The 21,338-nt window shown below is 43.3% G+C and overlaps 1 protein-coding gene across 17 annotated transcripts in view; it reads left to right on the top strand.

Moving 5' to 3' along the window:
* The first annotated feature begins 3,247 nt into the window (after positions 1-3,247).
* Positions 3,248-21,338, top strand: part of ap3b2 (adaptor related protein complex 3 subunit beta 2) — a 32,710-nt gene continuing 14,619 nt past the window's right edge. For 3 of the 17 annotated variants that reach the window (XM_081712411.1, XM_081712410.1, XM_081712409.1), the window contains exons 1-9: positions 3,248-3,469; positions 15,636-15,711; positions 18,396-18,470; positions 18,978-19,073; positions 19,576-19,736; positions 19,978-20,044; positions 20,165-20,347; positions 20,527-20,706; positions 20,982-21,079. In XM_081712411.1, the coding sequence (XP_081568537.1) occupies positions 3,357-3,469; positions 15,636-15,711; positions 18,396-18,470; positions 18,978-19,073; positions 19,576-19,736; positions 19,978-20,044; positions 20,165-20,347; positions 20,527-20,706; positions 20,982-21,079 (1,049 nt within the window). In that variant the 5' untranslated portion in view covers positions 3,248-3,356. Of the gene's footprint in view, positions 3,470-6,493; positions 8,591-15,635; positions 15,748-18,395; positions 18,471-18,977; positions 19,074-19,575; positions 19,737-19,977; positions 20,045-20,164; positions 20,348-20,526; positions 20,707-20,981; positions 21,080-21,338 lie in introns of those variants that run through there. The other 14 variants (XM_081712414.1, XM_081712413.1, XR_014123166.1 and 11 more) reach the window with 10 other exon arrangements.

Here is a 21,338-nt window from a genome sequence, read left to right as displayed (position 1 = left end):
CTACTCTACACAAATGATGGGTCAAGAGGCTTTTTATTGTCATTCCAGCTATACAGTATAATGAAATACTGTTCTTCCAGGGCCATGGTACAACACAGAATAACACAAGTGAAAACAACAATAAATACAAAATACAGGACCAATAATCACGACAACACCAACCAGTACACAGCACTGAGTAAATGTTCAAAATATGTAACATACTATGACATATCATTTTTATCAGATATGCTTATAGCATATATGAACACAGAAGTCACTGAGGTAACAGCCAGTACAATGTAAGAATACAATATTTGTTAAATGGAATATGATATTTGTAAATAACATATTCTAGCAGCAGACATTAAGAAATGTGAAAAATGTATGTGTGTGTGTGCGTGGGCGCGTTTTTGTGTTTACGCATAAGGGAGTGTCAGATCAGATTCTGGGAGTTGAGAGTCAGACGGCTTAGAGGGAAAAAAACGTGGCACATTCTGGCCCTGTGGGCCTGGACGCATTGGTACCTTCCCCGGATGGCAGGGGAGAGAAGAGTTCAGGTGAGGGGTGTGTGGGATCATCCACAGTGCTGGTAGCTTCGTAGATGCAGCTTGTGGTGTAAATGTCCATAGTGGAAGGGAAAGAGACCATGTTGCGTGGTTTTGCAGACTGAGGTGATGCAACTCCCAAATGGGGCAGTGATGCAGCTGCGTGGGATTTTTTTTTTAGTCCATCTGTAGAACATGGTGAGGATGGTTGGGGAGAAGAGATCTTTCCTCAGGAAGTAGAGTCACTGTAGGGCTTTCTTCGCTATGGAGCTGGTGTTGAGCGTCCAGGTGAGGTTCTCCACTATGTGACCACCAAGGAACTTGGTGCTCATGATGATTTCCACAGAGGAGCCATCAGTGTTGAGCAGAGATTGATCACCCTGTACTTACCTGAACTCAGCAACCATCTCTTTTGTGCTGTCCACAATCAGAGACAGTTTGTTGACTTGTCTTGCACCAGTCTGTTGGCTCGTTAGCTTAACTCCTCTCTGTGTGCTGATTCATCCTCCCTGCTGATGAGACCCACCATGGTCGTATCATGAGCAAACTTAATCTGGCTCGAGTTGTGCATCGTTGCTCATTTGTGAGCATGCTTTAACCCTGCACATGGGTTACACACTCAGCCTGATATTTTTAAAACATGTAACTTATAAGCTACTGCTCAGTGTATGTTTATCCTTGTAGTTCAGATAGAGTGGACCCAGCTTCTTTCATTTAACCTTGTGTTTACAAAGTCTAGTGTAAACGTCAGTCTTCCCTCCACAGGACTTTAATTAGTCCCATCCCCACCCAGCTGCACATCCACAGTTTATCTTAGCAAAAGATAACACACTTGTCATGAGTACTGGGCTGTAACATTGCTGCTTCACTGCCTCTTTCCTCTCTCAGGCCTTCAGGCATGTTGTAAAAAGGCTACATATCCTTTCTAAGGTATTCTTTTGCAGTCTTCTTCACTTGATCCTTCTGTAGCTATGTAAGGAGAAGTGTGTGTGCACACAATGTGAACTACAGATTTATAGCATCCTTTAAAATATGCCTAAGATGAGCTCTTGGTTTCATTGTATATTATCACGGGATTTGTATATATCTTTCAGTTAGAAAGAGAAACAGACACCAAAATTGTTGTATTTCAAGTCAAGTGAAGTTTATAGTCTTTCCTCCATATATTTAGTATACATTGGAGTGAGATATTGTGTCTTCTGATCCACAGTGCAACACAACAGCTGTATAGCAGTACAAAGTGAGAGTTCACAAAATAATAGTACAGCAGAATGGTACACAGGACTACAAAGTGTGAATGAGCAACAGAGTAGTGCAAGAAGAATTAGGAAGGAAATACAATACACAGAAAAACACAGAGCATTAAGCACAAGGAAGAGTAACTCACCATGTCACACTGGACACACTAGCAGCTATGAGTAATACAGTAAAGCATGTTTTGGTGGATGGTTATGAGTAATCTGAGGAGGTCTGTAGTCTGTGAGGAACTGCATACTGTAACAAAAAAGAAAAAAATCTGAATGGGGCGAACATGTTCGGTAACAGAAGGAGAAGGAGTCTGTAGCCTGCTATGTGAAACTGCACTGTGGGGTACTGTGTGGAGGCTCTGGTGATAACTGGACATTTTCTGTAGTAGATGAATGATTAAAAATAAGATAACATATTTTATTGATCCTTAAGGAAATTGCAGACTCCAGAAAGAAAAAGCAAGAACTGCAGTTGAATGATGATGATACTGAGGAAGATAATTATATCACTAATAATTATTATTAATTCATCTGGCAAAATAGTGTACATGTATTTCTGTTTTGACCTACCTGTAATAGCTGAAATAATAAACATGAATTAAAACAAAGATAAATTGTGGGTGTAACTATCCAGACACATTGGTTTGGTAATGTATTATTCTTAGCAGTGTCTAATGTGAATTAACTAGAATGAGGTCACGTCGACTGAATCCTGTTGGACTACAGAATGCACAGCATCATAAAAGGTTGTGTAACTTCGCAAGGAAACCAGTCACATTTACAGCGACGCTAATCGTTCCTTCAGGATTATTCTCACGAATAAAGCGTTGGCGCCATCTAGTGACTCAAATTAAAACTGCTATTTTGGCTAAAGCCTTAACCGGACGAGTTTCTTCCACATTTGTATTCTTGGGTGAAGCGGAATTTGTTTCGGTGCAATAGTGATTGGTTATATAGTCAAAATATCTGGGGAAAAAAAAATTTTTTAAATAAATAAATAAAATAATAATATAATAATATAATTTTATATATATATATATATATATATATATATATATATATATATATATATATATATATATATATATATATATATTTGTTTGACTCCGCTTCAGTCTGTATTTGCTTCAGTTTCTTCGGGTTTTGATTTAACATTCATTTAAGGAGTAGATTCACAATCAGATTCCAAGATCGTTAAAAAAAATGTATTTTATATCCTTAATAATTATTTATTATTTAATTATGTTTATTTATTTAATTTTTCCCACAATATTGGTTTCAAGTTATATTCTTTATATATGTGTGTGTGTGTGTGTGTGTGTGTCTGTGTGTCTGTGTGTGTAATTTATTTTTTTATGTTTCACCTCGAATGTTGTTCCTCAAGGCCTACGTAAGAGGTTGAACATGTCCATTTCAGCACCACTGAATAAACACGGAGAGGGGCTCGTTTAGTGTCACGTGACAGGCATCCTGCCTTGCTTGCTGAGTGTGTACGTCGCTGGTGAAGGCTGCGGCTTAACTAGAGCGCCGATCTTCGCGAGCTAAGTCTCCATAGCCATACTGCACAGTAAAAGCCGCAACGATGTCTAGTAGTTCTGCCTTTAACGACGAAAAGGGGGGCTCTTCTAGTGTTGGGGAACCCGAGTATGGTCACGATCCGGCCAGCGGTGGTATTTTTTCCTCTGACTATAAGAGGTAAGGAAAGACGGACGGTTTGTTATGATTGTATTTAATGTCTTGCATTATCAAGGGGGAGGTGCGGTGTGGTAGCAATTTCCTACTGTCAGATTGTAAAGGAGAGGACATTTGTGCTCGCATGTATGTTTATGGAACTGGATGGTGTGTAGAATTAAAATATGTCCACTAAACAGATAATAGACATTTAAAACCAATAGTCCCGTTCTGCTGCGTTATAGTGTGGCCTATTCCTGTATTACAAGGACCGGGGCCTTCTGTTAGCTTCTCCGAGATTTAGCTGATACTAGCCGTATCGAAAATAGCGAAAATAGCCTATCGCGCAAAAAGAGAATATCGTGTGACTGTTTTGGTTCTAACAGCATGGTATCCAGCGTTTACGATTACTACAAAAAAGCTGGAGTTAACCCACGCTCAGTATCTAGATGCTAGGTATTTTTGCTTGCACTGGAAATGTTTCAGAACTGCTTAGTGGACAGCGCTCTGACAGCATCCTATGGAAAGAGGCACAGAACCTCTAGAACGGAACAGATGCGCTGCAAACCTGCGCGAGGTTTGCACGTGAACCAGGTCTGTCGTCATAAAGTACTGCCCAAGCGGAGTACGTTCCACGGTCACGAAGTTTCAGTCCAGAGCGAGCTTAATCTGCCCCTTCCCCCAAGCTTTTTTGAAGGCTGTAACCCGAAATGTTAGTTACAGAAACACCTTCCGAGGTTTCTACTTTAGCTTCACTCTTTAGCTTTTTTAGCTACGAGTCTGTATTATTTTTGAAGAACTTCCTTTCAAATGACCCTAGAGCTCAAATATTACGTTCCTACCCCTTCGTTAGCCATGAGGTATTTATGAAATGAAATGATCATAGCTTTACCTTTAGCTTACCATCTCAGTTAACAAATCTGCGTTCCAATAACGTTCCCCTAATTTCCATTGTTTTGGAAACTTTGAATGTTCTGTAAACGTTCATTGTGTCGCTGTGATTCCTCGTAGAATGTTTTTTTTTCTTTCTTGATTATAACAAACGTTCTCAGTACGCTACAGATCAAATGGTTAACTTTCGCTCTTCTTTTTAACGTTTATGGAACATTTTATAAGTAAGTTCCGTAGCATTACGCTTGAACGTTATCACGTACCTTTATGAAACCCTTCACATTATGTTACTTATACTGGGAACGTCCCTATTAGCTGGAATTCCTGCAGTAGAGGGAGGTTTGGGGTTTGGCTTGAATTGTACGTTGTGTTCTATGGTCAGTGTTAGCCTAATGCAGTAGGCTGTGCTGAGACTGAGCTTCCTCTGTATAATGCTCTGGTTCCGTGAATGCTATTGAATCACAGCTCTGGGGAGGGATGCTGTCCTCAGAAAGAATGATCTTTATAGATATCATCAGATCAGTCATTATGTAGGACCTTGTCTTATGTAGGTCAGTTTATGTTACCAATAGGTGCTCTCATAGAGCACCATACTGAGTATGGTATTAGTAACTGCAATTTCAATATGCATTATGTACAGCCTTTAAGATATGGTTGTTGTTGTTGTTGTAAACAAACAAAAATATTGCTTTTATATATAGATATCAAACCATTGTTTTTATTAATTCAGAATGTATAATAATCTGGATATCCATCTGTCAACCAGTTTGTCTCACTTAGTTACTGTAGTGCTATTTTTACTTGTCAATTTGTAATGTGGATAGACTATAAACAATTCATGAGTCACATTCCTGTTTTGCAGTCCCTGTCAGAGTCATGGATCTCATCCATTTATACCACGCTTGCCCTTACAGTAAAGTTCTGATTCAGTGCAGTGGCTTGGCCCAAGTCTCTCCCTGTTCATACTAATATTCCGATTCATAATTTCTTTCCAGTGATATACTGCATCCATTTGCTGAGCAGTCATAAGAAATTATCTCTGTGTAGCTAAGTACCATTCAAGAAAGTACTTCCCATTTTGGAAACAGTGTAGTATTCTCGGACTGATGAGGGATAAAGGGAATTAGGCACAACTCAACTGTATACTTATCAACATATTTCATTACACATAATGAATATATAGCATGGTTTGAAAGAAAGTCTAAAGATCTCAAAATGTGTGTAGATATATTAGCCTCATTGGAGCAAAATGAACAGAAATTTGTTAGATTTTTTCTAATTTAAAACAGAAATGTCAGTTCCTCACTCTGCCAGGAGAGAGTGCAAAACATCAAGGTTCCCAAGCACATGGCAGGATCTGCCCAAGACCAAATAACCACAATAAAATAAACATATATGTAACTGTAGCATGTCACATATCATAAGTACACACAGTTCATTGGCAAAATATTTTGGGGAAAGAATCACACTAAAAAAGTAAAAGTTCTACTGTTACAGGAAATATTAAGTTTGTAAATATGTGCATTTACTAACTAGCAGAAGAAAGGTTTTAATCTTACAGCACCCCAAAAATTCAAGTTGTAGCTCAAAACATGCATGGTATGAACTGTGAGTAATCACTTTTGTAAAGTTTCTTGTTATGATTATTTTCAAATAAGCAACTACTTTCATCTATATGAGGAAACATCTGGATTTAGTTGTATGTGTCTGTATGATAGAACCCCTGGTACCAGTAATGGTAGCCAGGCTCCTGTGGTTATTTCTAATGCTGGACTGCAGATACCACTGCCTTTTTAGCATACTGTGGTATGTGTTTTAAGTGTAGTAGGTGTTGCACACAAAGGGTGAAAATAGCTTTAGTTTCCTGCTTTCCTTGTCCTTGTTTTTTTTTTTTTCTACCTGCATAGTGACGTCAACCTCTGATGAGACAGAAGCTAACAGGTATGCAGTTTTGGATTACAGTTTTTGGGCTAAGGTTTGTGTGTGTGTGTGTGTGCGTGTGCGTGTATGTGTGTGTGTGTGTGTGTGTGTGTGTGTGTGTGTATGTGCGTGTGTGTGTGTGTGTGTGTGCGTGTGCGTGTGTGTGTGTAAGGATAAATGGCAGTTCTACTGGTTCTAAAGCAAACACAAAGTAGGAAGGTTCCGTCAATACTGTTGCCTTGGCAACCTTCCCTTCTAAGCCTGGCTGGTGTTTACTGTACACACCATATTCAGTCATCAAATGAAATTCATACCGATGACCATTTATAACAGGCCTGTAGGTTTCACTTGTCGGGTTACTCGGAGTGACAGCACACCATGAGCCTGAGGGGGAATCACAGGCTCTGTATATATACTGTGAGTGGTAATGGAGGTGGGCTTGTCTCTGCTCTCCGCTGCTTTGCCACACCCCTTTCTTCTCAGCACTGTGTGAATTCCACATGTGTGCAGAAGCACTCTGCTCTGCTCCAGCTGTCTGAGGTGTGCAGTGTCAGGGAAGAGACTAGATACTCTCTTTTTCGCTGTCTCCTGCTGCCCTTTTCTACTTGTGGACACATACACGGACACACAAACTACTGGTACATAAAGTCATAGATGTGTAGTCTGAAAAGGAGAGAGAACGTGGAAAAATTCCTTGTTGGCTATACCCAAAATGGAGCCACTATATTCAACTTAAAACTAGATTTCACTGTCATATTGGTTATTCTTTATACATATCTCATACTTACAATGCTAATACATGAGTCCTAATAAGCCCAATTGGGACAGGGCACTGCCTGTCTCTAATTCAGTTTACCTACAGACCAGTACAGCCAAGCCAGTCACTGAAAACTCTGTGTGTTAAGTTGTCAGGTAATCTCAACAGGTGTGTTTTGTGCGTGTGTGTGTGTGTGTGTGTGTGTGTGTGCTGGGTTTGCAATTGTAGTCAAGTGGTATTCTTGTGTTGTCCTAATGTTAAACAGCGGGGTTTCCCTGCTTGATAAAGGCCTGCTGTTTCATATTAGGAAAACAAGAGGGAGGATGCTTGTGTTTTTTATTAAAGGCACAGGGCTGTGAGGCAGATCACTCCAACAGAACTGCAGCAGCTGAGTCACGCCAGCCTGAGAGAGAGAGAGAGAGAGAGAGAGAGAGAGAGACAGAGAGAGAGAGAGAGAGAAAGAGTGAGCTGTGCTTTGAAGAGACATGGGAAGAGAAAAGGCTTAAGCCTGGGAAGAAAAGGCCAGTGTGGCTCGAGGAAGGCATGTGAGGGAGGGAATGAGAAGGAGAAAGAATGGAACGAGAGGCGTGAGTGAATGAAAGAGAACATGGGAGGATGGAGACAAATGTGCAGGAGAGAGAGAGAGAGAGAGAGAGAGAGAGAGAGACAGAGAGAGAGACATAGTGCGATGGATGCGTAAGAGAAGACTAGAAGGGAGGGGTGTGTGCTAACATGGCTGGGCTCGGGAGGGGGGCGGAGTGGAGCGGAGAGATCTGTAGCCTGTGTTCACGAGCAGACGCCTCTGAGCAGCCAGAGAAGAGCTCTCATCCCCAGAGAGCCCAGCTGAGCGCTGCCATACTATTCCTCAGTACCTCCACCTCAGGCAGGGCTATCCCTCACTCTCATGCCCAGGTGTGGAGGACACACAGCCAAGTCTGCAGTATACTTTGCCTGCTTCTAACCCCGGAGGACTGGAGGCACGTGGCAGTCTGACCTGACATCTGTCTAGGGGCATACATGCGCCCTTAAGATTCAGAGGAATTTAAAGAGGACATTTCAGAGCTATCCAAACTTGGTGCTGAAGTGGTCTGCTGCTCACACGTGGAGTTCCTCCAGGTGCTCTTCCGGACCCCTGGGCTGCATCTCGGGTGACCTGTGCAGACAACTCTGGGAGGCGGACCTTGCGGGCACACCTGAGCTGTGGGGCTGGCTTGCAGGAACTGGCGCACGCCGGCTAAAGAGTCACGCCAGGCGAGCACTTGACGTCCCCGCCGCTGGCCCGCGAGGATGACGACCATGCAGAAGCTGCTGCAACTTCCGGCCAACGCGGTGAACATCGTGAAAACGGTGCAGGGGGTGGCACAGGGCCACGAGGAGGCACGCAGCCCTGTGCTCAGCCCCGACAGCAGCCACCAAAACTGGTACAGCGCCGTGCAGCCTGAGGAGCTGCGACACCTCCGCACCGGCTCACTGGGGGGAGGTGTGGGAGTAGGAGGGGCAGGCACGATGGCAGAGGGGGGAGACGAGAAAGGCTCGTCGGAGGAGGGGCTGCACAGCGCCCAGGCACAGCCCCTGCGGTAAGGAGAAGCATGCTAGAGCATACACATCTTTGTGCCTCGTGGCAGGTCGCACACACACTGACACACGCACACACGTGTGACCCAGTCACCACATGACCACATCAGTGGTGATTTGATGTGAAATGCTGGTCTGAGGAATTGCTGGTAGCGAATACCAGAAAACCTACAGAGCCTGGTGTATTTGTGCATGTGTGTGTATGCATATGTATGTGTGCATGTGTCCGTGTGTTTGTTTCTGTCTGTGTGTGTGTGTGTGTGTACTTATGAATGTTAGAGGGTAATTTATTGGTGACTAAGAGACAGGCTCTGAACCAAAAGGCATATGGGAGGTTTGCCCACAGCACTGTATGAAACAGTAGATTTAGATGTGTCAGGGTTTGAGCCTGCTTCGCTCTAGAGTGCAGAATCACTTCAGCAGTGCCTTATTGTTTGCCTTCGTTTACTAGCTGTCAGCTCTGTCAGGTCTTTAATATCACTCACAAGGTCCAGTCTGTGTCTCAAAAATAAGCATTCCTTGTATCCCTGTCTATCCCAGGAAACACCAGGGGGAAATGTAGGTCTCCTTATAATTCTGCTGGGGAAAGGTAAACGCAGCTCTTTTGCAGTTTATCAGTTTTACAAAGGAAGCACATCTGAAATGTTAACAGGTTGGTGGAAATTATTCATCCTGAGTTTCATATTTCCGAGTTTGGTAGCTGAAGGAAAAATCTTTAATACAAATTAAGATCAGACAGGAAACTGATAAATATGATTCAGAAAAGATTACAGTGCCTGTGGGACTGCTGTGATCAGAGAGGCTCTTAGATTTTGTTGAGACACTATGAACCAGCTCAATTTGTCTGTACAGAGGTTATACATCAGTGTATCTGGGACCCGTGGTTAGAAAGGAAATACTTTTCATGAGGATCCTAACTATAACCATTGGACAGGGACAGAAAAGGCAAAACTAATTGTAGATCAGCAGGTAAGGGGAACATCTACCAATAGCAAATGTCAGTGAATGGCTGGAAATTTCAGGGCCAAACCTCCTGACAGGCTGTTATCTGTAATCTGATCCTGCAGGTATATTGTGTGTGCGTGCATGCATGCGTGCCTGCGTGCCTGCGTGCATGCATGCATATGTGTCTTTGTGTGTGTGTGTGTGTGTGTGTGTGTGTGTGTTTGTATGTGTGCGTGCGTGCGTGCGTGTGTGTGTATGTGTGTGTGATGTTGTGGAGCATTAAATTATGTATCCTTCTAATTACAAGGGCAGTACATTTGAAACTCTTCAGTGGTGTTGTGTTTCCTAATCAAGCCCTCTGTAAGAATAGGTAGACAGAGGAAAGCCTCTCTGCTTCTTAATCTACAGCACACCTGAATAAAACCCAAGGGAGATTTCACCATTCTATTCATTTTCCTCTGTGTCACGTTTTCTGGCTATTTCTCCTGCTGCTTGCAGTGCCGACACCTTTTAGGTTTTAATATAACGGATTAGTTCTTTCTTCTGCAAGGAGATTTTAGTGGTTCTGTTCTCAGCAGATCCAGCTGCGTATGTGATGAAGGCTCAGCCCAATTCCCTCAACTGCTTCAAAGACACACAAGTCTATCCGGCACCTTGTGATGAATTTATCAAGAACAAATTGCTAATGTAAAATCTTTTAAAATGCAAATATGAATCCCAGGCCCAAGCTAATTTTAGGACTTAAATTAACTTTTCTCTGCCCTTTCTATATACTTTTTTTGTGTACTTGGCCTCTGAGATACTGTAGTGTTCTTGCACTTTGAATCATTCTAATCCTAAAGGCCTTTAGTGACCAAGCTGTTCTTCTTGCCCAAAAGAAGGTCTGTTTAGATAGAATTGGTTGAGCTACTGGCTCTAAATCACCCATCAAATACAAAATAAGTAACATTCAAAAGTTAAAGTTTAATAAAGTTTTCTGGTCAACTGACCTCAGGCCTGTTACACATAAGATATATTAACCTAGGTACAAGCATCCCAGCTGATTTCTCCTGTCAAGCACCTGACATTGCAGGTAAATGAGAGTGGAAGATGCCTCGCCTTGACCTGCCTGTTCATCGACATTTACTGAATGCCCATAAGGCTTGGCTGGATTGTAGCCTGAAGTCCTTATTAGCTAAATGATGAAGAGGGACTCTGTGTGGACACTGTCTGCAGCCTGCATCTTGCACGGAGAGTGTGTGAGTGACAGTGCTCATGACTGCTAGATTCTCACACCAAATCCTCCAATTGCTCTCTTGTCATGACAGACCTCACACACACACACACACACACACACACACACACACACACACACACATGCATGCATGCACACACACAAATCAATCTGAGGTAGAGACCAGGAAGACTCACTGATGCATGGAGTTGTGGAGGAAATACCAACCTCAGCTGATGATGTACACACATTCACCACATGCACACCCACACAACACACTCACATAAAGCCTGCTTGAAAACAAGAAATTTTGTGCTCACATAACCCCACTTGGTCAAGAGCATTAAGACAGTAAACGTAACATTCCATTGTACTGCGAGATTGCATTACTTTACATATGTGTTTTTATTCCCACACACATAGTACTGAAATGTTGATGTGCTCTTTATTTATTGGGGCCTTTGTAGCACAGTGTGTCCAAAACACCGAAGACATTTGTGGAGGGTGTATTGTGATGGTTCGGGGTAAGGATGGGCCCCTGTTCCATCAGGGCTGCCACCTGAGTGGCAGCAGTGTGAAGCACTCAGAGCCGGCTGTCATTATACTCCTTTCACCCTATTGCTTTTTTTATTGTTGCCGTGGAAACAACAACCACGCAACGCAGTATGTGTAGTGAGCTACGACAGGCGTTGTCGGCCTCGCAGTAGCGAAGTAGCAGCCTTGAGGGGAATGGTTTTAATTAGCTTACTCTGTTATCTGAGCTAGTTCATGACATATTAATGCCTGGGCTGTGGCTGGCAGCAGTCAGATCAGCTCTATGGCTGTGGAGTTCTGTGCTCTTGGGTGGAAAGAGCCTGCTAGACCAGGTCTCTGGATGGTGTGGTCTGGTATCCTGGCTTCGTGATATCATGGGCCTTGTTGCCACAGTTTCATCACAGCACTCCTCTTGCTCATTATGACGTCACATGGGCATGTTAAATGCCAGTTTGTGTCCTCGACGGCATGGTGAGAAGCACACCTCTGTCTTGCTTTTATGTAGTTGTGTGTGTGTGTGTCTTTCTCTCATCCTCCCTCTGTCCATCAGCACTGTTCTCTGATGCCACAGCCTCCCTCTCTCTTCCTGGACTCTGCTCACCCGCTCGGTCTCCATCACTCTCCTGTTCCTCGAATTACTGTCAGACAAATAGTCGACAGATAAAGGAACCCCTTGCTGTATTCTCTCATGATCCAATAGGGTTTTTGGGAAGACAAAGCTGAAGTCAGATCAGAATAATGAGCATCATACATGGGTCACAACTCTTCAAAGTATGCTTTCTCTATAATTATTCTCATTATTTCCAAAGAGGAAATGACACTTTAATAAAATAGACCAATTATATTTCAAACCATAAATGAGACAACTGTGCACCTGTGACACCTTCACAATGGAATAGTCTGTTCACTGCTGTTGTACTTGGTGCCTCTAATTGTAATTCAGGGATGTGTGATTCAGTGTGTATTCCTCACATTCACAATTCATGGAGGCGTATGGTGATGTTTCCTAGCTATTCCTCTGATCTCTTTTTCGCCCAGAGCACTGGGGTAAAATAAGTAGGTCAGAATGAAAGTATTTTCCCACCTTTCTCAGCAATGGCCCACAACTTATCAGAGGTAGAGCTGAGCAAAAGTAGGACAGGCAGGCTAAGGATGCATCAGGCTGTTACAAGATCAGTTGTGGAGTTCCCTCAGCCAGTGCTGCTGCAGTCCAGGTCAGCGTGGACTCTAGCACTCTGAGATGCAAAGGACACATGTGTGAGGGTCAGCCTTTGGGGCCCTATAGATAACACGCAGAGTGCAGGACCCAACCGTGTAGGACCTCTTGTGTAGGAGCCAGCAGTCCAGTCCCTCTGGATCAGGATGGATGTGGCCAGGGTGCGTGTCCCCTCTGTCTGCACGCCCTCACACATGGCAGGCAGAACAGGGGGAGAGAGAGTTAGAGAAAGACAGCATTGTCTCTTTCTCTCCCTCCAATCACCCAAGTCATTGCTACCAGCAGCCAGAAAGGACTGGCAGTGAATACAAATCAGTTTTATTATCACATTGATGATATATTTCTTGAATGAAAAACTGCCACTGGCACTGCTAGAATCTAACTAAAATTGCTCTCCCTTTTACCACTTTCCAAATGTTAATGATTGTCATGGACCAATCATGGCTCAAAGAATCATTTGTGTATATGCCAAAGAACTGGTCCACAGAGTGACTCAGTATTGAACAAGCTGTTGCCTGCAGTCCTTTAAAAGAAAGGCACAGTTTAAAAGAAAGGCACAGTTGTCTGGCTTGGCACGCTGTGTGGATAGAAGGAAGCAGAGGCAAATGCACAGAAAGACGGTTTACTTTGGACCTGCTTTTACTGCATAAAGGGTCTTATGACCTGCAGCTTTTAAGCTACAAGCATGTCACTTTAGCACCAAAGAAAATACGATTGCTCTGAGGTGCCAGGGTCATGATTGTGGAAACATTGTGGTCATGGATGCTTTGACTAGTGAAGAATGACATTTACATTTACAGCCACCCTTGTCCAAAGCGACTTACAGAACTGAGTTATGTTACACCTGATAAAAGGCTGTCTAAGTAGGCAAGTCATTAATTAAGTAAGGACGTAGGAGGAAGTAGTAGACTATTTTCTGATTCTTAGGTAACTTAGTCTGGGACTGCTTTAGTACAGGCATGGAGGTGTTGTTGCTTCTTCTGGGGTTAAGAGCTGATTTTCTCATGCTCTTCTTGACTTTAAGTTTTTAAAAAGAGAAGGGTAATGGGTCCATTGATCACAAGCCCATTGCTAATGCACAGTCTCAGATACTGTTGCTATAGTAACTTGTTTTCTGACTAAGAGCTTCTTATATTAATTCAAATAGAGTTGCCTTATCTTTGGCTTGACATAATCCTCAAGGAAACTGGAACAGGTGTAGCCTTGATTGCAAGCAAATCTGATACACATAACAAGGTCCTGATTCTTGTCTGGTTGTTATGCCAATGACATTGTTGAAAATATACATCTAGGAAGCTTTCAGTCATTTGGGTTTAAGGAGTATAAAATGCAAGTTTGGTTAATTTTTCTGTTTGGAGGTTTAGAATGAACAGAAATTTAAATACTCTGAAGTATATTTAAATGTGATATTCTGTATATTTTATGAGCTGCTGAGTGTGGAGGTGTAGGGCCTTGGACGGTGACAGGAAATGAAGTCCAGGTTCCTCAGAGGTGTTCTTTTTTGTGCTGCTAGAGGTTTCTTCCTGTTTTAGAAATCACAAAAAGTTATATGATTGGCCAGTGAGCCAATTATATGGAATGCTCAGGAAAAACATGAAAATTCAACTTTGTCTACCCTATAGTTACTCAGTCATATAAAGCTAGCACCAGAATCCCACGTGTAGAACAGGCTTTGGTGTATTCCCCAGCCCCCAGACAATGCCTCTCTAATTCTCCCTTCTCCCCTCTCCCTCACCATCTCTCCCTCCCTCTCTCACTTCATCTTTCTCTCTCCTTCTCCCTTTTTTCTCTTTCATTCACTCTTACTCTCTCTCTCCCTTCTTTTATCTCTCAAGAGTCTTGTTAGGAAGCCCATGCTCTGATTAAAGGCAGTCATTGAGACACAAACCATGATGATTCTGATTCTCTGAAAATCAGAAAGATCACAAAGAACACATTCAGTATTCCCTCATCTTTTCACCCACTTTTTCGGTGTCTCTATGCATGATGCCTTGAGGAGATTAATTTAGATTATATTTATTTATATATGCAAACTTTTGAAAAGGTACCAACAGAGGACACTGATACTATTCAAACGAAGCCTGACAATTCAGGAAAATCTCTCTATATCATAACCCATTTAGCCACATATAAATCTGAATAATTTTTAGCATATTAGCATTGTACTACAGAACGAGCTGTGATTGGCCACTTGCAATGTTCTCAGATGCACTGTATGATCCAAGTGAGCCACTCCAAGTTTAGTTGGCTTTTAGAATGCTGTTTCCTACATCTGGATGAAGTCTCCACAAATGCAAGGTATCAACAGCAACTGCGCTTTGGTACCACTGCCTAACATGCACAAGCATCACATTTGCCACACTTGTACAGTGGCTCATTTAAAGATGAGCTGTTGTGCTGTAGACAGCCCAGATATATTTCTCACTTTCCATCCTCTCCTGAGTGTGGGCTGCTGTCTCCTTGTCATTAGGGATTTATCCTCCATCTCTATGAAATCTCGGGTCTGACGTGTCAGAGCTCTGCGTTCAGTCAAGCCTGTCTTTCCATTTTCCCTGGATAGACTGAGGAAATCACTTCAGCGAAGAGGGGCTTCTGTCGACTCCATTCACTGTATCCGTCTGACTTCTTTGCTGAGAGTGATCTACTTTAACAAAATACACTCAACAGTGTATGTCAGAGAGAGTAAGGAAAACAATAAAAATAGAGTGTATGTGTGTGTGTGTGAGAGAGAGTGCATGTTTCGTCTTCTTCTTTCAGGAATTTTCTGTACCTACAGCTACACTCCATTGCATACTAAACTTGTCTGTTCCACTAGCCCAGTGCAGGAGGATTAGAGGAAGGGAGATTTTAAAAAGCTGCAAAAAGCTGCAAAAAGCCCAGCACAGGCCCACTGAAGCACCATGTGCAATGAGCTGCTCTTCCAAATTCATGCTCATTCAGAAGGTCTGCTTTCTCTGTGGATATGAAGTCAGTCATTTACTTACTGTTTGCATGTGAGAGGAGTTACATCTTAAGTGTGATGAGTGTCCATCAAATAAGGTGTTTCCTGCCTAGAAACAAATGGAGCCAAAGCCAGAGATGAGCAGTGGGCCTAAAACAGGAGCCTAACGTGTGCATGCTAATGGCGTTTATTCTGCAGGCATGATGACTTGAAGGAGATGCTGGACAGCAACAAGGACTCTCTGAAGCTGGAGGCCATGAAAAGGATTGTTGCAGTGAGTATACACTAACCTACAACAACGCCTCCCTCAGTGAGTATACACTAACCTACAACAACGCCTCCCTCAGTGAGTATACATTAACCTACAACAACGCCTCCCTCAGTGAGTATACACTAACCTACAACAACGCCTCCCTCAGTGAGTATACACTAACCTACAACAACGCCTCCCTCAGTGAGTATACACTAACCTACAACAACGCTTCACTCAGTGAGTATACGCTAACCTACAACAACGCTTCACTCAGTGCCTATACGTTAACCTACAACAACGCTTCACTCAGTGAGTATACACTAACCTACAACAATGCTTCCCTCAGTGAGTATACACTAACCTACAACGCCTCCCTCAGTGAGCATACGCTAACCTACAACAACGCTTCACTTAGTGAGTATACGCTAACTTACAACAACGCTTCACTCAGTGAGTATACGCTAACCTACAACAAGGCTTCACTCAGTGAGTATACACTAACCTACAACAACGCTTCACACAGTGAGTATACGCTAATCTACAACAATGCCTCCCTCAGTGAGTATATGCTAACCTACAACAACGCTTCACTCAGTGCCTATATGCTAACCTACAACAAATATTCACTCAGTGATTATACACTAACCTACAACGCCTCACTCAGTGAGTATACGCTAGCCCACAATAATGCCTCACTCAGTGAGTATACGCTTACCTACAACAATGCCTCCCTCAGTGAGTATACGCTAACTTACAACAAAGCCTCCCTCAGTGAGTATACACTAACCTACAACAAATATTCACTCAGTGAGTATACACTAATTTACACAAATGTTTCATTCAGTGAGTATACACTAACCTACACAAATGTTTCACTCTGAAAGTGCTGAAAGTGAAAGCTGAAAATGTTATTTTAAGTCTCACACAACTGAAGGTGTATTGAATACCCTGTACAAAAAGTTTTTTAAGGAACCTGTGGCTTTAGCCCCTGTGATAGACCTTAGTTATTCAGAATCCTTGTTTTATCAGACACGGACAATATTCCCAGTGGGCAACATCTGTCTCATATTTTTATTGACAGATTTGTCTGATCAGTCTGATCACTGAGATAGTATGAGATCAGTATGAGATCTTTCAGTGAGGATCCAGTACCTACATGTGGTGGAGATCTTGGGCATTGTTTGTTATTTTGTGTTCTTGCTTGTAAAGGCAGTGTGGCCAGACAGTGCTTTATGACTTTAGTGAACTGGCCCAGATGACCAGCAGCTCCATACAGACTCACTAAATCAAGTGCAGTGGCTTCCCTGAAACACACTAAACACATTAGATGTTAGACTGCACTAGGGCAGGCACCGCCCCACCCATACGTCCAGGTCGCGCGAATCCAGGGCTTGCTTGTCTTTTGGGTGTTGACCATTCAGGTTTGTGCTCGCCATGCCAAAGTGCTGTTCTTTCTGTGATATTGTGGAGGCTAATAAACTACAGGTCAGACTGATATATCCACGCCATTTGACAAACAAATTAAAAGATAAGAGGGGGAAGTGGTTGGGTTGGATGCAGAGCTTTAATCTCAGAACCGTTGCAGGTGTTTGCTCTAAATTGATGCAGGAGCAGGTTCTTCTCTCTCTCTCCCTCAGTTGCAGTTTACGGCGGTTGCTGGAGTTGAATTTTTGTGCTGTCAGGCTCAGCCACAACTGTGAAGAGAGGGCTCCGCTCTGATGTTGTGGTATTAAATAGGGAGGGGTGAGGACTATACATGCTGGTGTTAAATATTCATTCCTGGTGTTAGATTCTCAGGGCTGCAGAGGAGCAGCTAACGACTGAAATATTTATCACAAAGCAGAGAGGAGCAGGGAAAAAGCAGAGTGCGTGAGTCAATTTCCATTAGCTGTACTGCAGCAGCGGACAGTGAAATTAATGTCAGGTTAAGACTACCTGTTAGAGCTCACCTTCTCCTTGTAAATCGAACCTTTAACTTTATAGGAGAGGCAGAAAAATTGGCTGATTAGGACTGGCCAAAACTGGATTTGTGAGGGGTTATCCTGCAGAAGAAAGCAGCATTAGACACAAAGTTTTGATATTTCCACTGAATCATGGAAAATTATGTTTAGTCATAGACCAGACCTTTGGTGCTAAAACAAGCCCCAAATTCATCATTAGTGGCCTCCCTCTCTCCTTCACTCTCACACTCACGCTCTCTCCATCTAACTCTCCCCCTACCTTCATATATATATATCCCTGTTTTCTGTTCTATTTCTCACTCGCTGTCACAGCTCAATGAAGACAATCAGCAGAAAGATGTTAAGCCTTTATTTCAGCTATCCACACCCTCCAGTCTCCTGTCATAATGCTGGCTGTGTAAAAGGACATTACACTTATGGTATTTAGCTGACAATCCCCCCCCCCAAAGGGACTTACAATTATGACTGAGTACAACTCAAGCAATTTAGGATTAAAGGCCTCACTTAGGGACCCAACAGTGGCAGCGGCAGGGCTTGAACCAGCACCCTTCCAATTATAAATCAAGTACCGAAACCACTGAGCTATCACTGCCCACACAAACATACCCAGCTCCTGTAGTGTTCGTAATATTCTGCCTTAAAGCATTATATCAGGAGCCATTGGTCGCTTTATTGTGACAGTGTTTGGTTGCAGATTTTGGTTGCTAGTGTTGTGGTTGTTGATGATATTGTTTTTACTGCCAGATGGTTGCCAGAGGGAAGAATGCATCTGATCTCTTTCCTGCTGTGGTGAAGAATGTGGCCTGCAAGAACATTGAGGTGGGTGTGAACTGGTATCGCACTGTCAGCGTGAAAGAAACACAGCTGTAAAAGCACATGGATGAAGCCTGTCATTAGAGGATGAGTAAGAGGAAGAGGTGTAAGTTTTGTGGAGTTCAAATGATCCCGTATTAACACAGAACAGGTCTTCACTAACCTCTCTGATTTAGTGTGAAAACTCAGCTGAAGTGCTGAATCATAAGCTCATGAACAGCCCCATTAGTGATCATTGGCAAAATGTGCGTGTGCATGTGTGTGTGTGTGTGCGCATGTGTGTGCGTGCATATACTTTAAAATGTTGCAAGGCTAACAATATACCAATCTAAAAGCACAAACACAGGTGCACGGCCAAACACAGAACAGGAAAAACAGAACAGAAAACAAACTAAGATCCTCACACAGGATGTAACGGTGTGTGTGAGAGAGATGGGACATTGCAGTGTATGTAAAAGAGATAGTTTGTAGATGTGTATCTCTTAAAGCTCTGTGTTTACTCCCTCCTCTCAGGTAAAGAAACTTGTGTATGTGTATTTGGTACGATATGCCGAGGAGCAACAGGACCTGGCTCTACTCTCCATCTCTACTTTCCAGCGGGGACTCAAGGTCGGCACTAATAGTCTGTCTTTTAAAACCCCTGCTTAACTATCCAGCTATAACTGACCACAAAGCAGCAGTTGGCAGGGCAACCCTATCTGCTTTAAGTTCTTGCATTTTAACCGCCCTGCTCAGAGTCCAAAGCCCCCTAGCTCATAGTCATTGTCCACTGACTCAGCCAACACTCTTTCAGAGGCAGCTGTAGTGATTTCACTTTCCACGGAGCCATGCAGGCCCCTCGCTGTGTGGAATAAAGCTTCCTAGGCATGCACTGTCAATGAACACAACTGTGTAATGATCTATGTAGTGTCCACGTGTAGGAAACGCCACCTAGTGGCTATTTGTGGAAATTACTTTTCTCCCAATCCACTGTCACAGCACATAAGGGATTAGCAGTGTATGTCACAGGTCTTTTTATCATGTTGTTTTGCTATGATATACTGGATGATGGCTGATAGTTTAAATTACAGAGTTAATTTCCTTTAATCTCCTTTCTATGGTAAATGTCCAGGATCCTAATCAGCTGATCCGTGCAAGTGCCTTGCGTGTCCTCTCCAGCATCAGAGTCACTATCATCGTGCCCATTATGATGTTAGCCATTAAAGAGGCTGCCTCTGATATGTCTCCATATGTCCGTAAGACGGCTGCCCATGCCATCCCCAAGCTCTACAGGTAAGAGGTTCGGATCGCTGCTCCTGTCCCCAAACTCTGCACACCATCTCTGCTTTCACTGCTTTTACTTTCAGTCCTCATATGAATGCCAGCTTGGTAAATCCCAGTCATTATTAAGAGTTGCATTCTCTCCATTTTGTACTATCTTACTTTTCTTCTCTTTTTTATCTCTTTCTGCTTCTCTCTCTCTCTCTCTCTCTCTCTCTCTCTCTGTCTCTCGCTCTCTCCCGTCTGTTCACAGCTTGGACCCTGAGCAGAAGGACCAGTTAATTGAGGTCATTGAAAAGCTGCTTGCTGATAAGACCACCGTAAGTGCCATTAGTGTGGTGGTACTTCTTAACACGGATTACCATCAGTAGTAAATGGAAGTGGATATGCTTGTAGCTTGACCTTTACTTGACCTAATACTGCACTGTTTTTTTCTCCAGCTGGTAGCAGGCAGTGTAGTAATGGCATTTGAAGAGGTGTGTCCAGAGCGGATTGAGCTGATCCATAAGAACTACCGTAAACTCTGTAACCTGCTCATCGATGTGGAGGAGTGGGGTCAGGTGGTTATCATCAACATGCTCACCCGCTATGCCAGGACCCAGTTCCTCAACCCCAACATTAATGTAAGTGCTCTGCCTGAAAATCTCCACCGCTCTTTTGTTTTTCACTCCATATATATGCAATAAGGGTGGATGCATGTAGGCGTGTGTACGTGTCTGTGCTTACATCTGTGTGCGTGCGTGTGTGTGTGTGTGTGCACATGCATCTTGTGATATGTTTTTCCCATGTGTGTGTCCTGTAGGAGTCCCTGCTGGAGGAGGGTGGAGAGAAGGAGTTTTACGCCTCTGACGATGATGAGGATGATGAAGAGAAGAAGGCTGAGGCAGCTGCTCTGGCCAAGAGAAAGCCTTACGTTATGGACCCTGACCACAGACTGTTGCTCAGGAACACCAAGCCCCTTCTCCAGAGCCGCAACGCTGCTGTGAGCACAGGGCTCATGCCGGATCACACCCACACACACATCTATCAGCATGACTGACTAATATATAGTGCACAGACACTGCTGTTACTTTTGGTAGCAACAACCAGTGACAGCTCCCATCACAATATTAAACTGTTGCTCTCCACGAATACAGTAATATCTAACTTTGTTTCTTTTTCCAAGTTTGTCATTCCGTCTCTCTCCGTCTCCCTCTCTCCCTCTCTCTCTATTTCTGTCCCTTTCTTCTCTCTCTCTCTCTCTCTCTCTCTGTGTAGGTGGTGATGGCCGTAGCTCAGCTCTATTTCCATCTTGCCCCTAAGGCTGAAGTGGGCGTCATTGCTAAGGCTCTAGTGAGGCTGTTGAGGAGCCACAGGTGAGTGTGTGAGTGAGTGAGCAGAGATGGGACATGCATTTTCCCTGTGGCTGATTAATAATGTGTAGTGCGGGGCCGCTGAGGCTAAGTGAGGAGGAGATTTCATAGCCCTTGAGTCCTGATGAGTGCAATGCTGCAGTTCTGCCTCTGACTCTGAGAGGTGGGGCATAGTCTAGCACATGGTCTGGGGCGTAGTGAGACAAGCATGCCTGAGAATTGGAGGATTCTTTTTAAAATGCCAGTTGATGCATTTTTTCCT

The sequence above is a fragment of the Electrophorus electricus genome, chromosome 4 (assembly GCF_041902795.1).
Source record: "Electrophorus electricus isolate QZ-2024a chromosome 4, ASM4190279v1, whole genome shotgun sequence".
In the NCBI taxonomy this organism is placed as follows: Eukaryota; Metazoa; Chordata; class Actinopteri; order Gymnotiformes; family Gymnotidae; genus Electrophorus; species Electrophorus electricus.
This window is presented reverse-complemented; position numbering and strand designations above follow the sequence as displayed.